Raw genomic sequence first — 14,950 nt, 5'->3', positions numbered from 1 at the left:
TCGATCGATCGAGATGTCTAAGTCGAGGGATCTTTATGTCGCGCTTAACGTTGCTTGCGATTACAAGTTTAGACTTGACTAACGCTTTACTATCATTTCTAATGTAACTAACAAAAAAATATGTAATGGTGGTGGATAAAAGCTCGCCGATCAACCTGGTGAGTGACTTTAGCTCGGGCCTGTTTGCTAAAACCCCCAGCGAAGAGAGTGGTGGGGGCGGTAGAGCGGGCGGAACTCCTCCGCTCACCGCCTCCTCGCTCTCCCAGGACTCCAGCAATCCTCAATTCTCACCTGGTCCAGGAGGCCTCATAGGGTGAGTCTGGACCCGATCGTGACCCTACATTGTTGTATTCCCTTTCCCCGTATCCTCTCTGTTCTTCACTTGTTTTTTACTCTTTCTAGTAAGACTTCGTCTTACTCTTTACTTTCTATATCTGTATTTATCTGTGATTTCGTGAATGTTTTATTTCGGTAGAATCCTCTCTCGCACGTTGTGATTGTTATCGCGCTTTAATTAGAAGCTGTAAATACAAAATGTCGCAAAGTATACGAGTTGCCGGTATAATTCTTCTGAAAATTGAATTTTAAGATTATACCCAGAGGATTCTACAATTTAAGCGCTTCTCCCTCCCGTACATTCTTTCATTGTTTTCGCTGTTATTATTTTATTGCCAAAAACATTCTGGGATTGAGGCTCCTGCTTTCAGGTAAATCATACTACTTGCCGAAAAATCGGCTCAGATTATAGACATACTGCCGATAGATACTGCTCTCCAGATTGCTTACAGCCAATACATGATCAATTTAACACTGTTTAGTATCCCCTCTCCGCAGCTACATGATTTATTTCATATATTGTATACTGGATACGCCTTGATTGTTAATCCCTTGTTATATTATTGTTATTAATGTGTTATTGCATACGTCGCTTTCTGAACTACGAGAACGTGCGCACTCGAGTAGAGTATCGCGTGTCTCAATGAGATGTCTGGCAGCCACTAATTAACACGTGCTCGTTGTTCAGAAGCGTGTGGAATGTTGTTTCACACGAGAAACTCTCTCTCTCTCTCTCTCTCTCTCTCTCTCTCTCCTCTCTCTCTCTCTCCTCTCTCTCTCTCTCCTCTCTCTCTCTCTCCTCTCTCTCTCCTCTCTCTCTCTCCTCTCTCTCTCTCTCTCTCTCTCTCTCTCTCTCTTTCTTTTTTTCTCTGCATTGTAGTTATTTATTCATCAATCTCCTTTTTCAGACGCTCTTCCGTGGGTACTTTCATCAGACAGCAACCCTTGACATCCTCCGGCAGTAGCAGCGTCGACAGTAGTCGAGGTAGTAAGACCTCGACGACGGCACCGCGTTTAGACTACCGCAGTATGGTCTCGGTCGAGGATATGCCGGAGTTGTTTGTGAGTTTCGACAGTAAGTATCACGGTCGTACAGGACTTTTATTCGTAATATACTTCATGTTCTTATCGGAATGGACAGTCTGATAATCGTGAAGACATATATCACTCCAACAGAGACTCTCCCTTTACACAAAACATTCATCATTGTTACGTTGATACGTTATTGACATTAGAAATATATATATGTATATGTGTGTATATATATATATATATATATATATATATATATATATATATATGATATAAATAATATATATATATATATATATTATTTATTGATAGTACACAACAGAGAGAAAACTTAAATGGGCGATGATAAAAATGACAAATGGGATATATACATCACGCACTGCACTTGCCCGAACGCCATATACAGCTTTTTAACGATGTTGTTTTGCAACTTTATTGTCTTATTCTTAGAAAGAATCTCGAGCGCGTTTGGCTGTAAATTATTGCGGTTGTAACATGGAAAAAGGTAATCTCTCATGATTTCTAAACATGAAATTTTTCTTCATGATGCGGAATATTTTTTATCAGGATTCGGTAACCAAATGCGCTTTTCTGGCTGTATACTAAAGTAGTTTACCATTGCTGTAGATTATATTTGTTTTTCATTACAAGTTTGTGTATCACGTTCCATTGAATTTAATATTATCGCCTTTCTTCAGTCTCTATGAGACATTTAGTATAATCTAGTATAATCTGGGAGAGAGAGAAAGAGAGAGAGAGAGAGAGAGAGAGAGAGAGAGAAATTCAGTTTGCATCATGTAGAATTCATTTGACGTTGATCACCTTCACTTACGGTCATCGATCACTTAGCTTGGATTACGATATCACTGATACATTAAATACATACTTCTCTGAAACGGCATCTCAGCATAAATATTCAACTGAATAAGCATTTATATATATAACATACATTCTCCCGACAAAACAAATATATACGAATACATCTCCAGAATCTTGAAACCCTTTGTGCCGCTGCATTGTCAATTTTAATTGCATGCGACGAACGCGCGTCTTGTTTAGACAACTTTTTACTTGCGTTTTAATACTTATACTCAGCATCGAACTTTGGGATTTCACGTGTATTAATATCTTCTGTAACAATCGAACGATCGTGCCATACGCCAAGCTACATCTTTCTGCCTCTCCGGGTGACGTTCGATCGTTACAGAATCCAGTAGTAATTTGTTTGTACGTTTCCGCATAAATTGCTCAGTCATCCTTCTATCTTTCTCTCCAGTAATATTTTATCTATTTCAGATTAGCACAACGGGTTTCATCATTTGGCTAGCAATAGGTTCATACTAATGCAGTAATGTCATTTGTTTCTGTTGTCCCTCTAGTCCAAGCACCTAATTTTCCCGAACTCGAAGGCCTGGGTAGGTTCATACAGTATTAGCTTGCTCTTCTCTCCTTGTGCCACGAACTCCCGATTTTTCGTTTGCCTCTCTTTTTTCTTTCTTTCTTTCTTTCTTTCTTTCTTTCTATCTATCTTTCTTTCTATCTTTCGTCTTTCGCGCGTCTTCTCCCGATCGCGTGACGTTGTTTCTGTCTGCTCCTGATTTTATATTGTTATGCATTAAACATGATTTGCGCAACTATTCGCGGATGACTGTATACCGCGTCGCTGCGATGGTTGATATTTCAATTTCATCACGATTTCTTGCTGCACGTGCATCCTGTCGAATTCTCCCACATTGTCTCTGTACGACTGTACTACTAATATTATTATACCTGTCGCTATGTCGTCGTTGTTATCTCGTTATTCTGTTCACATAATGATTCTCTTACTCTGACACTCTCCACTACTCACTCTTTTTTTTTTGTGGTAATGCGCTTGCCTCATTTTTCAAGTTCTACATGTACTTTAAATTTGTTTCTGTGTGATTTACGTGTGATTTGAATAGTTGTTAAAGAAATGCGGATACAACAGTCGGAAGTGCGAAGGAGCTTCTTATTGCAAAGATATTTGTTTATTACAGCGAAATCGCGCGAATCCCACACCCCTGTCGCCTATATATTTTCGCGGATTAGATATACAAATATCTACTTCATATCGGATGTAAAGAAAAAAAAGAAAGAAATCCGTCGGCCGTAACATCTTGATTTGATCGAGCCGTCCGACCGCGATGTGCTAATGTGCATTCTCTGCATTACACAGAACTGATCCCACGACCGGCGCGTTCCTGCGAAGACCCACCGTTGTACCTGAGATTACGCACTGGCAGACCGAAGGACAAGAAGATACCGCGGTCCACACCGATAATGAGCTACGGAAAGAAGAAACTGCGTCCCGAATACTGGTTCAGCGTGCCGCGCAACCGGTAAGTGTTCTTCATTCTTCGCTAGATTACACACTGCCTTCTGTGACAATTCCCTCGAGTTCCAATGCACCACGGACGTTATCACTTCGAGGTCTTTGTTCTTGCGCTACATGTTGCAATCGTTCGAAGCGTTTGCAATCTGTTCTCTAGGATGCGAGTCATACGTCTGATCTTAGAGATGAACATTCGTGCGATCGACCGGTTGAGCGAAGTAATTTTTACCCGAAATCTCCGACCTCTTTCGATCAGATTTGTTCGCGGGCGTTTAATACAGCCTCAGGTTCAGTCTAAAAATTCGTCGATCGAGAAATTGATAAGAGACAAGGGAGATTTCGGCTTCTCATTGCTTTTCTCCCCTCACGATCGTGCGTGTACGAACGAGAGGAGATCACGCTCCTCGGAATTCGTCGCATTCCCGAAATACGTATTTTTACACGTCGGGAATTTGTTGTTTTTCCTGCGACCAACGAGTTCTCGTCAGAGAGGAGAAAAAAGCTACGCCTCGTTGTCCGTGATAAGTCAATCGGTCGGTCGGTCGTGCCAAAATAAATATTCGCCGGCGACGTTTCTTTTCTTTTTCTTTCCTACAGAAAGGCGCGTTGAATTCCCTTCGTGCGAAAACGCTCGCCGTGTTATTTTTGCGTATACGGCCGACGTGTGCATACACACACGCGCGCACACATACGTACGTACGTTTCTACGCACGACTACCAGAACGTTACGACCGGACACGTGCTTCGTCGCGAGGGAATCGCAAAATAGATCTTCGCCTCTCCGCCGCCGGATTTTCTATTTATACACGCGCCGATGCTCGATCAAGGTTTACCGCGCCGCGGCCGCCGGTGTTTTGCTTCGTTCGGGCTTGCGGATGTATTTAAAAACCAGCGGATTGACGAAATAATGAAGCACACTTTTCGCGCGTTAGACATAACATCGTTGGACGCCGTCGAGCGTGTACAAGCGCGTTAAATCAAACAGAGAACGTCGCAAAATCGCTCGTCGCCGGAGACGACGCGCAACTTCAATGTCCCGCCGCGGCCGGAGCCGCTCGTTATCTGGTTCCGCATTTCTCCACGGCGAAAGATATTTATGATTTTCGTTTCGGAAGAAGAACACGGATCTGCGTCGTTCTCGGTTGAGATATCGATCTCGCTTCGCGGAATTTCAAGTCGGTCGATCACACGCGATTCGCACGCATCTTGTTATCTCGTTGGATTCTTTTTTCGGCGGCCATTTGTTTGTCACGAAAGCCTATCGGCCGATTCGCGGTATTGCGATCGCATCGAGCAAAAATATACGATTAAGATTATCTCGAGTGGCGCCGCACCGGGTCGAGATTTATCGGCGGCGATCGGTCGCGGTCTCGCAATTCCACGTAGCAATTTGCGTTCTATGTAAGCGTTTTCTTTCTTATATCACCGATTAATCGCGATTAAATTTCCAAAAATAGAAATTCCAATAGAGCCCGCGCGTTCATCGCGAGATTATCAAAGTCGTCGACGTGATGACTGAAGCGAAAGAAAATTGGACTACCTTGTCTCGCATCCGTTATGCTAATATATTTCAAAGCATCACAGTCGAGAACAAATGAAGAGCAGTTAAATGATAAAAATGAGCACCTAGAATTCGCAAAAGACACAACTGCATCTTTATTCATTGACTCTTATCTCTCTGGCTCACGGCCGTGTGTTTCTCTTTAGAATGCACGACAATCCCGAACACATTGCGACAAATTGCGCGTTTTGCGATTGTAATTTTACAACAGCAGCAGGCTTGCAAAACCGTCGCGACGGTGAAAAGACCGACCGACCGACCGACGACGACGACGACGACGACGACGACGACGACGCGCGCGCGCGCTTGCGGAACGAAGCGCGCGGTATCAGGGAGTCGCGATATTTCTCTCGGCGACGCCGAGACCAAATACACAAGTGCAGGTGTACCGACAGCGAATCAGCACGTGACGCGTAACAAGTCACTTCGACGTTCGCGACGTAGCTGCCTGCCGCTCTCGGTGCCTTCCGTTTGTTTTGCGTGTGGAAATAATAATACGTTCCCGTCGCGTGTGTGTATCCCGAACGATTCCGGAGGAACGGGTGGAAAGGTGCACCTCCCGACGGAGGAAGACGTCGGCGAGGAAGCTGAAAAAAGGGCTCGTGGCCGACACAGGTGGTCGTCGCTATCGTCGTGGTCGTCGGGAGGAGGTTAGAAGAGCTGATAGCGCATCGAGTGCGAAGTCTCGAGTTAGGTAATACGCGTCCCGTTACGTCGCAGCTGACACGTTGTTCCGAGCCGCTGGTGCGCGTCGACGCCGTCGTCTGCGTTGTCCTCGCGGACGTGTCTCTGTCCCGGACGGACTATCGTTCTTCCGTTTCGTCGCGCGATATCGCGACTGTGAGTTGGACGATGAACACGTTCGCCGGTATGTTCAGCTCGATGTACGAGCGGGTCAACGTGATGCCCTTCTTGCAGCGCAGGTAAACACGTGAACCGATGCGACGCGCATGTTTGTTTTTCTCTTTCTCCCGAGTATGATAACGCGGTAACTGACGTATGTACGTTTCCGTTTTTCTCGCCAGAGTGGACGACCTGTATAGGTTCATTCACGCGTGGGTGCCGACGCTCTATGGCGAGCTCGACGAGAATTACTGGCGGGAGCGCGGCTACATCCTGTCCGACACCGACACCGATCTGTCGCCGGAACTGTCGCCGCACGAGGCCGGCGAAGGCGCCGATTCCACGGAGGAGGGCAAGACTCGCGGCCACGACGGCGATGAGATCACAGAACTGACGAGGGAGTCGTGGGAGGTGAGTGCGCAAGCAACATATAAGCCGTTCGTGCGTCCGTCCGGCACGTCGCCAAGACGGTGACGATTGGCGGATAGGAAAATATTGCTTCCGAGGAATTGGCAATTGGCTCTTTTTCCGCGGCTCTTGACAATACCCGACGTGCGAAGACCGAGGAAGAAGTTTACCGACTGAGATCGGCAAGTAAAAGTAGTCTCGGTCGAACTCGCCGTGGACCCGCGTTTCGAAATTCTACGGCGAAAAATCGCGCAGTTTTTCACGACGAACGCGACACACCGATCCTATCACCGATTTCGGTGTCGCGTTGAACCCGAAGAGAAAGAGATTCGATATTTCGCGCCGATCTCTTTCTCTCTCTCTCTTTCTCTCTCTCTCTCTCTCTCTCTCTCTCTCTCTCTCTGTCTCTCTCTCTCTCTCTCCGCGGCATTCGCGACATCGTTCTTGTGTATTTTACTGATAACTCGATCCTCACGTCGACCGGCTGCATCGAGCTCAAACGCGCGTCAAACGACACGGATTCGCGCTGGCGTTATCGGTAACGCTAAACTTCAGCCTCGCTGCTGTGATTCGGCCACTGATCTCGCATTCGTCCTCTTGGTCGGCGTGAAAACGCGCGGCCTTCGTCGACGCGGGGATCGCGCGAACGGTTAGACCCGTCGCGATCAGGAAACTTGCTAAACACGGCCGATTGTATTGGCTGACAGCTGATCAAGGCCCCCTACGTAAAGCTGTACAGCATCCTGAAGACCTCGAGCACGTTGGCCGATTCCGAGCAGATCCAGGATCCGGAGGTATCGATATATACCCTCCCTCCTTCCTTTCTCGCGGTGATCGCGATGACGCATCTTTATACGTACTACATATATATAGGCACCCTAATTGCTCGATGTTGAACAATGCACCTCTCTTAGATAACACCGCCGCACCCTAGACCTCGTTTATAGATCTCTTAGGGTGCACTCCGTTTTTGTCATGCGATGTTTTGCGGCCGTGCCTTTACCGTTTTGTGTTTCACTTTAGCTACCGACCACCAAACGCCGCTTTGTCCGCTTCGATGGTTTAATCGTGTGTCGTCGGCTGTGCGTCCGACCGCGACACTTTTGTGCCCGTTTCCCCGCGCTCGTCGACGTTCGATTTCAAGCTCAAGCTGAGCCCCAACCCTCGACCGCGCCGAAGGTTGAGACTCGATTGAAGCTCTTTCGATGTCGACGTCGGTGCGTCGACAGGAACGGTGCGTTTTTAGTCCCCGCATCGCGGGGGTAGTCTAGAGATTCTTTATCGAAGTGCCGCTGTACTTGCACACACTCTCTCTCTCTCTCTCCCCCCCTCTCTTTCCTTCCCCCTCTCTCTCTCCCTCTCTCTCTCTCTCTCTCTCTCTCTCTCTCTCTATCTCTCTCTCTCTCTGTCTCGTTATCTCGCATTCTCGCGTTCCTGCAATCGAGGCTCATGTTTATGTATCTTTGCATACAGACAATGATTCCGCGGAATCTTTAATTGAGCTTCGTCCAGTGGCGTCCGTCACGTAACGATTGAACTTTCTTTTGTTGCTCTCGGACTTTTTCTCTTTTTTCTCTTTTTCCTCTCGGGTCGGATTTGGTCGCTTAGGGTTTCCACCGCCTCGATCGATCGCACACCACCGCCGGAAACAAACTGCATGCACACCACCTGTGCCCCTCCTCGTCGTAGAATGTACTCTCAGTTAGAACTTAGATGGATGTGCAGCATGCACTTCACTCGGTACTCTCTTCCACTTTGACTCGCGCATGTATAGTGTATCTCCCTCTCTCTCTTCTTTTTTTTTATCGTTTATACATATCCACGTTATTACCGTATCTCTCTCTGCGTGTCGTCGCGGTTTCCGTTCACCGCACTTCCCGTGCGAATTTCCATCCGCACGGTCGGCTATTAATCCCGCACCGCGATCGCGTTTCTCGCGCAAATCAATGCTGCAAAAAGTAAAAATAGGGAGATTATCGATCTCAAGGCGAGACGGAGAGACGTCAACAAATATCGAGTAGGCGCTGTTGTGTGCTGCGTGAAAATGAAAAAAACATAATAGCGTCCGGTTGCGCACGGCGTAGATGCGAGTGGAGCCGCCTCACGCTAATGGAATTTGATCTCTCTCTCTCTCTCTCTCTCTCTCTCTCTCTCTCTCTCTCTCTCTTTCTCTCTCTCTCTCTCTCTCTTCTGATTGTTATTAAAGAGAATCCGATATAATATATCCACGTGTGGAAAAGTTCCACGAATAATATCGCCGTGCGACTCGCAGAACAGCCAAAGTTCATGCACATTCTTGCGCGTAATAAGCGCCACGTGCATGTCGCATTATGTAAACATCCGACAATATAGATCAATGTGTGTCATAGAGTCATACTCTTTGAACTGGTTGGCCATTGCATAATAGCGATGCATTATGAATGAGAATTGACACAGTCGGTGCAAATTGACACAGATGTGGCGGGGAACGTTTCTCGGAAAGATATCTCTTTGCGCGCTCGTTCTCTCTCTCTCTCTCTCCCTCTCTCTCTCTCTCTCTCTCTCTCTCTCTCTCTCTCTCTCTCTCTCTCTCTCTCTCTCTCTCTCTCTCTCTCTCTCTCTCTCTCTCTCTCTCTCTCCTCTCTCTCTCTCTCTCTCTCTCTCTCTCTCTCTCTCTCTCTCTCTCTCTCTCTCTCTCTCTCTCTCTCTCTCTCTCTCTCTCTCTCTCTCTCTCTCTCTCTGCGCGACAACGTGGTGTGTGTTTTGCGCGAAATTGCGCCCTGCGATGCAGTATCGAAAGTTAAGTAGGGCCACTTTCTTGCGAGTTTCTTCCCGGTTTTCGACGCGGCAGCATTTCGCAGCAGAGACGAGAGTGAATCATCGGTTAGCTAAGTTTCGCGAGCACGATCTCCCGACACGGGAATAAATAAACTTCTTATCGAGGCGAACAAAGTGTTGGTTGAGAGGAGATTACGGCGTACGTTGACGATCGTAATCAGATATCGATTCCGGGTAATAAAAATTGACCTCTCACGGCGATGCGAAATCGCGACAAAACATTTCGCCGGGACTCGCGTAACGACAGCCGTAAGTATTCGGAATATTTGGTTTGTGATATCTCGCCGGTGTGATTTCGCGACCAAGGCGAACGGATCCCGCATGTAATTGCAGTCATAAAGGCATTTCTTATGTTTATATATATTTCCGATCCGACCAGGCAAAAATAAACGATCGGATATCACGAGCCAACCGCGTACGCCTTCGTTTATTTTCAGATTTCACGCGGCGTTTACCGCGTAAAGCAAAGCACAGCCCGCCAGAGATGCATCCGGTGCAGATTTTACTTGAAACGACCGCCGCGCTGGAGAGATATATTCGCGAGAAATTTTCTACGAGGGAGAAGGAAGAGAGGGGTGACCTTTTCTTTCTCTCTCGGCTTATAGGGCCAATTTGAATTTACAAATAATACGCGCACACCTTATGCTCTCTCCTGAGGAGCTCTCTCTCTCTCTCTCGAGGAGCCCCTTTGATAAAACTTTGCTTCGAATTCGAGATTGGATTTATATCGCTTCGCACGGAAACGCGCGACACACAGTTTTCCTTTTGCCACATTTTGCTTGCGGCAGCTCGGGACGCGGTTGCACGAGCGAACAGACGATCCTCGTTCGCTAGAGGGGAGCATCCGCCCGACAGAATTTACAACGTCTGCTGGTAGAGCACGTGCTGCGCGGCCGGGGATGCGCAATCGCGAGGAAAGCGTCTGTCGGAGAGAACACATATGCCGCTCGTTTTTCTCCCCTCCTTGCGCGCTCCTCGCGCGCGGCTCATATGAACGTATTAGATTTACCCCGAAAGCTCCAGTGCGGCTTCAGTCCTCGCGAAGTGAAGTTTGTATTGTTGCCCGATAAATCGTGTATAAGAGGGAGAGAGAGGGAGAGAGAGAGAGAGAGAGAGAGAGAGAGAGAGAGAGAGAGAGAGAGAGAGAGAGAGAGAGAGAGAGAGAACTCGAAACGAGTAATGGGAGATTAAAAAAGATCAGAGTATGCAAGGGAAAGGCGAGGGATTGGATAATGCGGTTTGAAACGCGCGCGCACGCGACTGGAGTCACGTATCGATGTTTTGACGCAGTTTTCAGGACGATCGCTCTAACGAATTCAAACAGGAGTGTTAAGAGGCAGTGTTAGTAGAGGCTGATTAGTAGTGCGCGCGTTGTGCGAGCATTTCTGGAAGAGCGTCGTGTTTATATTCCGGAAGGTGGAATTAGGTCGCGTTACTTCGCCGTGGCTCGTCGCCTGTTGCTCCTCGATCCTCCCGCGGGGGGACTTCGCGCCGGTCGAGCGAGCGTGATTATTCGAGTGTAAAAGCATAATGTAAACGAATCTCACGATCCTCGTCCTGCGTCGACCGGGAGAGCGATCGAGAGAAGGGAGGAAACAGTGAATCGCGCGCGCGAGCAGTCGAAACTCGCGCTGCGGGCACAAGCGGCTGGCCGCAATTTTTAAAAACGCTCGTCGAAGGTAACCGAGAGCCGAGGATGCCGAGGCCGAAGATGCCGAATCCGATCTCCAAGATCACCAAGTTCCTGAAGCAGAAAACGAAGGTAAAGGTCAGAGTTGAGGAACGTGCGCGCCTCTCTTTCTCGATTCGCACGCGCTCCACGAATTCCGCGGCCGGGGCTCGTGCGAATGTGGATCGGCAATGTAGAGTTTACGTGCTTACGTAATGCATAAACAAGATTCTGTCCCGGGAGGCGCGACCGTATCGGAATGTTTCGACGTGCCGATCGCCAGCTATAGCGCGCTAATTAGAACGCGGCGGCTCGCGAGCGCTTTCGATTCGAAGCGTTATTATTCGATACGCGAGACTTTCGAGCTGCAAAGCTACAAAGCTTCGACAAAGTTCGAAGAAAAGCTCGCGGACGCTCGCTCCGAATGGATGGCCACTCCTAAAATAACAATTGTCATGGTCGCATTACGCAATTATCGTAATACCGGTGTTTGAGGCGAAGTTGAAATTACGCAAACGGGACGGGCGATTATTCGTGCGCGGTAATCGCGCACGTAACGTTTTTACGCGTCCGAGGAGAACAATTTCGGCAATCCGCGGGTACGAGAGTTCGTTCGCGCAGATTTGCGATCTGTTTCACGTGTAATTCGCGCGCTAATGGCCTGAGAAGAGCGGCACTTTGCGCGACTCGTATTTACAACCGGTCTTTGGCCGAGCCTAAGCTCACCTTTCACCGAACCAGAAAGACCGTCACCGCAAAACGCGCGTTCCAGCGTCAGCTTTTATATCAGCTCGGAATTATGGCAATAACGCATATTAACGGCGTTGTTACTCGCATAATGCGCTAATAATATACTTACAGCGTCACAATGGCTTTCAGCTAAGGCTCTTAAGGCTGGAATGGGCCGAAAAGAGTCGATATATTTTTCCCGGAAATTTTCCTCTCTTTCTTCCCGCTCGAAGCACCGCCTATTTGCGCTCGAAATTGATTTTCGTCCGTGCTTTAAACAAATCCTCGCCTCGGACGACTCGAGTTCTGAGAATGTATTTCTGACTTTGTCGAGAGAGATCAAAGATATTTATAACGAACAGATTGGAAATGTTGGATTTTCCGTGACAGAGTTTTGAAAGTCGACGTTATGTATAAATGCAGAGAATAATTAAACTATACGATATACATGTAGAGTAAATAAAATTATTTAAATAATCATATGCAGGAGAGAGGAAAAAATTTATATCGCGCGCGCGTAATTTTCTGATTTTTCGCAGTATTCTCCAAGTTGTGAACCTTTCAAATGACGCGTCGCCACCGTTTCGTGAAAGACGCAATCTCACGTCGCAGAGGAATGCGTTTAATGTCCCGTGAAGTTTTTCCGCGAGCTGCGAATTGGTCTCCAGCCGACTCTCGCGACTCAAAATTAACCGGAGCTTACGAAGGACGGAAATTCGCGTTCCCTGCGCGATGATTCATTACGAGCTGGACAATTCGGATATTCCGGCGCGTGACAAATAGATTAAATTCGTGTGAGGCCTTGATTAGGACGCGCTTATGGCCACGCAAGCGAGAGACGTCCGACGACATGATAAAAAACGAAGTTAAAACAGACACGGGCTTCCACGACGAAAATTCGTCCGTCCGTGTGTAGGATCGTTGATTGCTTCACAGCGAATCGACGGCATCCGGACCTATCGAAGCGCGAAATTTCGGCCCGCGACGCGGCATTTGATCGTCGTCGATCAGCTGTTGTGTTTCATATGAGTCGCCGTGAATTATCATAAGAGACGCAAATTGTCGCGCTCCTCCTTCCCTCTCTCGTGTTTTTGTTTCGGTTGCCTCCGGTCTTTTTAACGACCCGTATCGGCGTTATCTCTGCATACAGATAGGCTATCGTTCCGCAATGTACGATTCTTCTCTCCTTTCCATGGCCGAACGTACATGTTGTTATTAATACGCTTATCGTCGTCTTGCGCGAGTCTCCAAAGATTGATCTCTCGACGAGCGGATTTTTACCTACTTCTCATTACTTCTTATTTTTTAATATTGATCCGCTATCGATTAGACGATTAGACGATGCGTTTAATGAGGAGAATTTTTATTCTCGTATTCATTTAATGATAGAGATCACAAATTGGAAAAGTCGAGTTAAAATTATACCTTAGAATCTCGTTTAGTGTCCTCGATAACACTTAATTGACTTAATTGATACTTGCAATATGTCTCTGTTAGTTTATGACACTTCGCTAAATCACTTCTACTCGTCGCAACAAAAAGTTCTACTCGTGCAACAAAAAGACGCAATATTTCTGTTGAATAATTGAGTAGACCGTCTGCAACGTCACTTTCTTATACCCGTAACTTTTAGCAAGCAAGTAACATAAAGTTTGCTTATACGAGGATCTATGTCTTGTTTCAACTGTTAAACTCGTGATAAGGTAGAAAAAGAAATTCGTTCTCAGGAAGAGAGCGAATTTCTCTCGATTGAATTCTCCCGATTTAAATCGGCATTTAATTTTTTTCGACCGACCCTTCGCTTACACTCGCTTGGAAAGCGCCAAGTGACATAAGACACGCGATTGAAGCAGTCTTTGCGCCGAGAATCGCGTCCTCGCGTCGTTTAGAAACGCCGCGACGCAAAAGCGAGGAGGATACCTCGGGCATGAGGCGGTTAAAAAGCGCCGGCATTCGAGTCACGAGATCGTTAACTTTCATATTTATTTCCCGCCGGTTATCTCGGAATTTGTAAAGGAAACCGTGACGGAGGTTTTCGCGTCGCACGACGGTCAATAACGATCGTAGTGACCCCTCGTCTTTCGCGCTCGTGCGGTCGCCGTTTCCCGGTCTCCTTGAATGTTAACGCTCGTGACCGGCTTTTAACCTGCCTTTTACGAACTTTCCGTGAACGAGATGATCAATTTTCTGCCGACAGTTATTCGCCCGGCGAGACGGTCGAGCGACTCTAGAACAATCGGCTCGCCGGAGAGGATACCTCGCGCGTTATTCGTTGTATAACAATCGACCGACGAAAGTGAAATTATCTGGATGATCATCGTCTGGAAGGAAGAAAAAAGAAAAGCAATACACATATTGGCTCGGTCGTGCGGAAGTGGAGTAGCGGCTGGATTGTACTCGTGTCGGTTCGTGTCGCTATCGAAATTGTATTGGAATCGTGTATACATGCGTCGCACATACATTGCGCATCGTATCGCGTTTTAATTGACAAACAGGGGGCGAGATAATAACACAGTGTGGTCTCACGGTGAATAACGAAGAGGCGCCTCCTTCTCTCTTTCTCTCTCGCTTCGTGAAACTTTGCTAAATTCGCGATGCACTTGGTTCTCGAGCGGAATTCGATGCTTTACAAGCTCGAGTGACTCTCTCTCTCTCTCTCTCTCTCTCTCTCTCTCTCTCTCTCTCTCTCTCTCTCTCTCTTTTTTTTCGATTCAGCACACACTGGCCGGAATCGTCACGCTCCGCGGAATTTGACAATTTGACACGTGGCGGACGAAAATAATTGTGCGATAGTAGTTGGCGCGATTTTATCTAAATATACATCGGCATATTTTTTTTTCTGGACTTATGTAATGCCCCGCGGCCGAAATGTTGGGCGATACGTCTCGTCGCTTACTTTTCGTTTCTCGCGAAATTACGTAATTTTGCTCAGCTGTTTTACTCGCGACATAAGCGTCCGCTGTGCTTACGCATTATGTGCTGCCGCAATGGCGCTCCCCCGACAGTCTGTAGCCAGACTGTAGCCAGGAAATTTCGATTAGAGCGGATCATGCCGGCGAAGCTGGATCGCAATTGGTAGCAATTTATGGTCTTCGCCAGCCTAATTATCCCCCGTAGCGCGTGAGCTATGTGTTTCGTCGCGCTCGGGCTCCTCCAATCCTGCTTCCGCCTCGCTTTGATCTCGACTGAGATACAAGTAAAA

General features: G+C 47.3%; 1 protein-coding gene across 15 annotated transcripts in view; it reads left to right on the top strand.

Annotated features, from left to right (window-relative positions):
* Positions 1-14,950, top strand: part of mtd (TLD domain-containing protein mustard) — a 139,271-nt gene that overhangs the window by 107,780 nt on the left and 16,541 nt on the right. For 8 of the 15 annotated variants that reach the window (XM_025303461.1, XM_025303459.1, XM_025303458.1 and 5 more), the window contains 6 exons: positions 143-313; positions 1,245-1,411; positions 2,748-2,783; positions 3,566-3,728; positions 6,308-6,536; positions 7,241-7,327. In XM_025303461.1, the coding sequence (XP_025159246.1) occupies positions 143-313; positions 1,245-1,411; positions 2,748-2,783; positions 3,566-3,728; positions 6,308-6,536; positions 7,241-7,327 (853 nt within the window). Of the gene's footprint in view, positions 1-142; positions 314-1,244; positions 1,412-2,747; positions 2,784-3,565; positions 3,729-5,611; positions 6,206-6,307; positions 6,537-7,240; positions 7,328-9,966; positions 11,113-14,950 lie in introns of those variants that run through there. The other 7 variants (XM_019841668.2, XM_025303455.1, XM_025303454.1 and 4 more) reach the window with 7 other exon arrangements.

This window comes from Harpegnathos saltator, unplaced genomic scaffold, assembly GCF_003227715.2.
Source record: "Harpegnathos saltator strain DR-91 unplaced genomic scaffold, Hsal_v8.6 scaffold547, whole genome shotgun sequence".
In the NCBI taxonomy this organism is placed as follows: Eukaryota; Metazoa; Arthropoda; class Insecta; order Hymenoptera; family Formicidae; genus Harpegnathos; species Harpegnathos saltator.
This window is presented reverse-complemented; position numbering and strand designations above follow the sequence as displayed.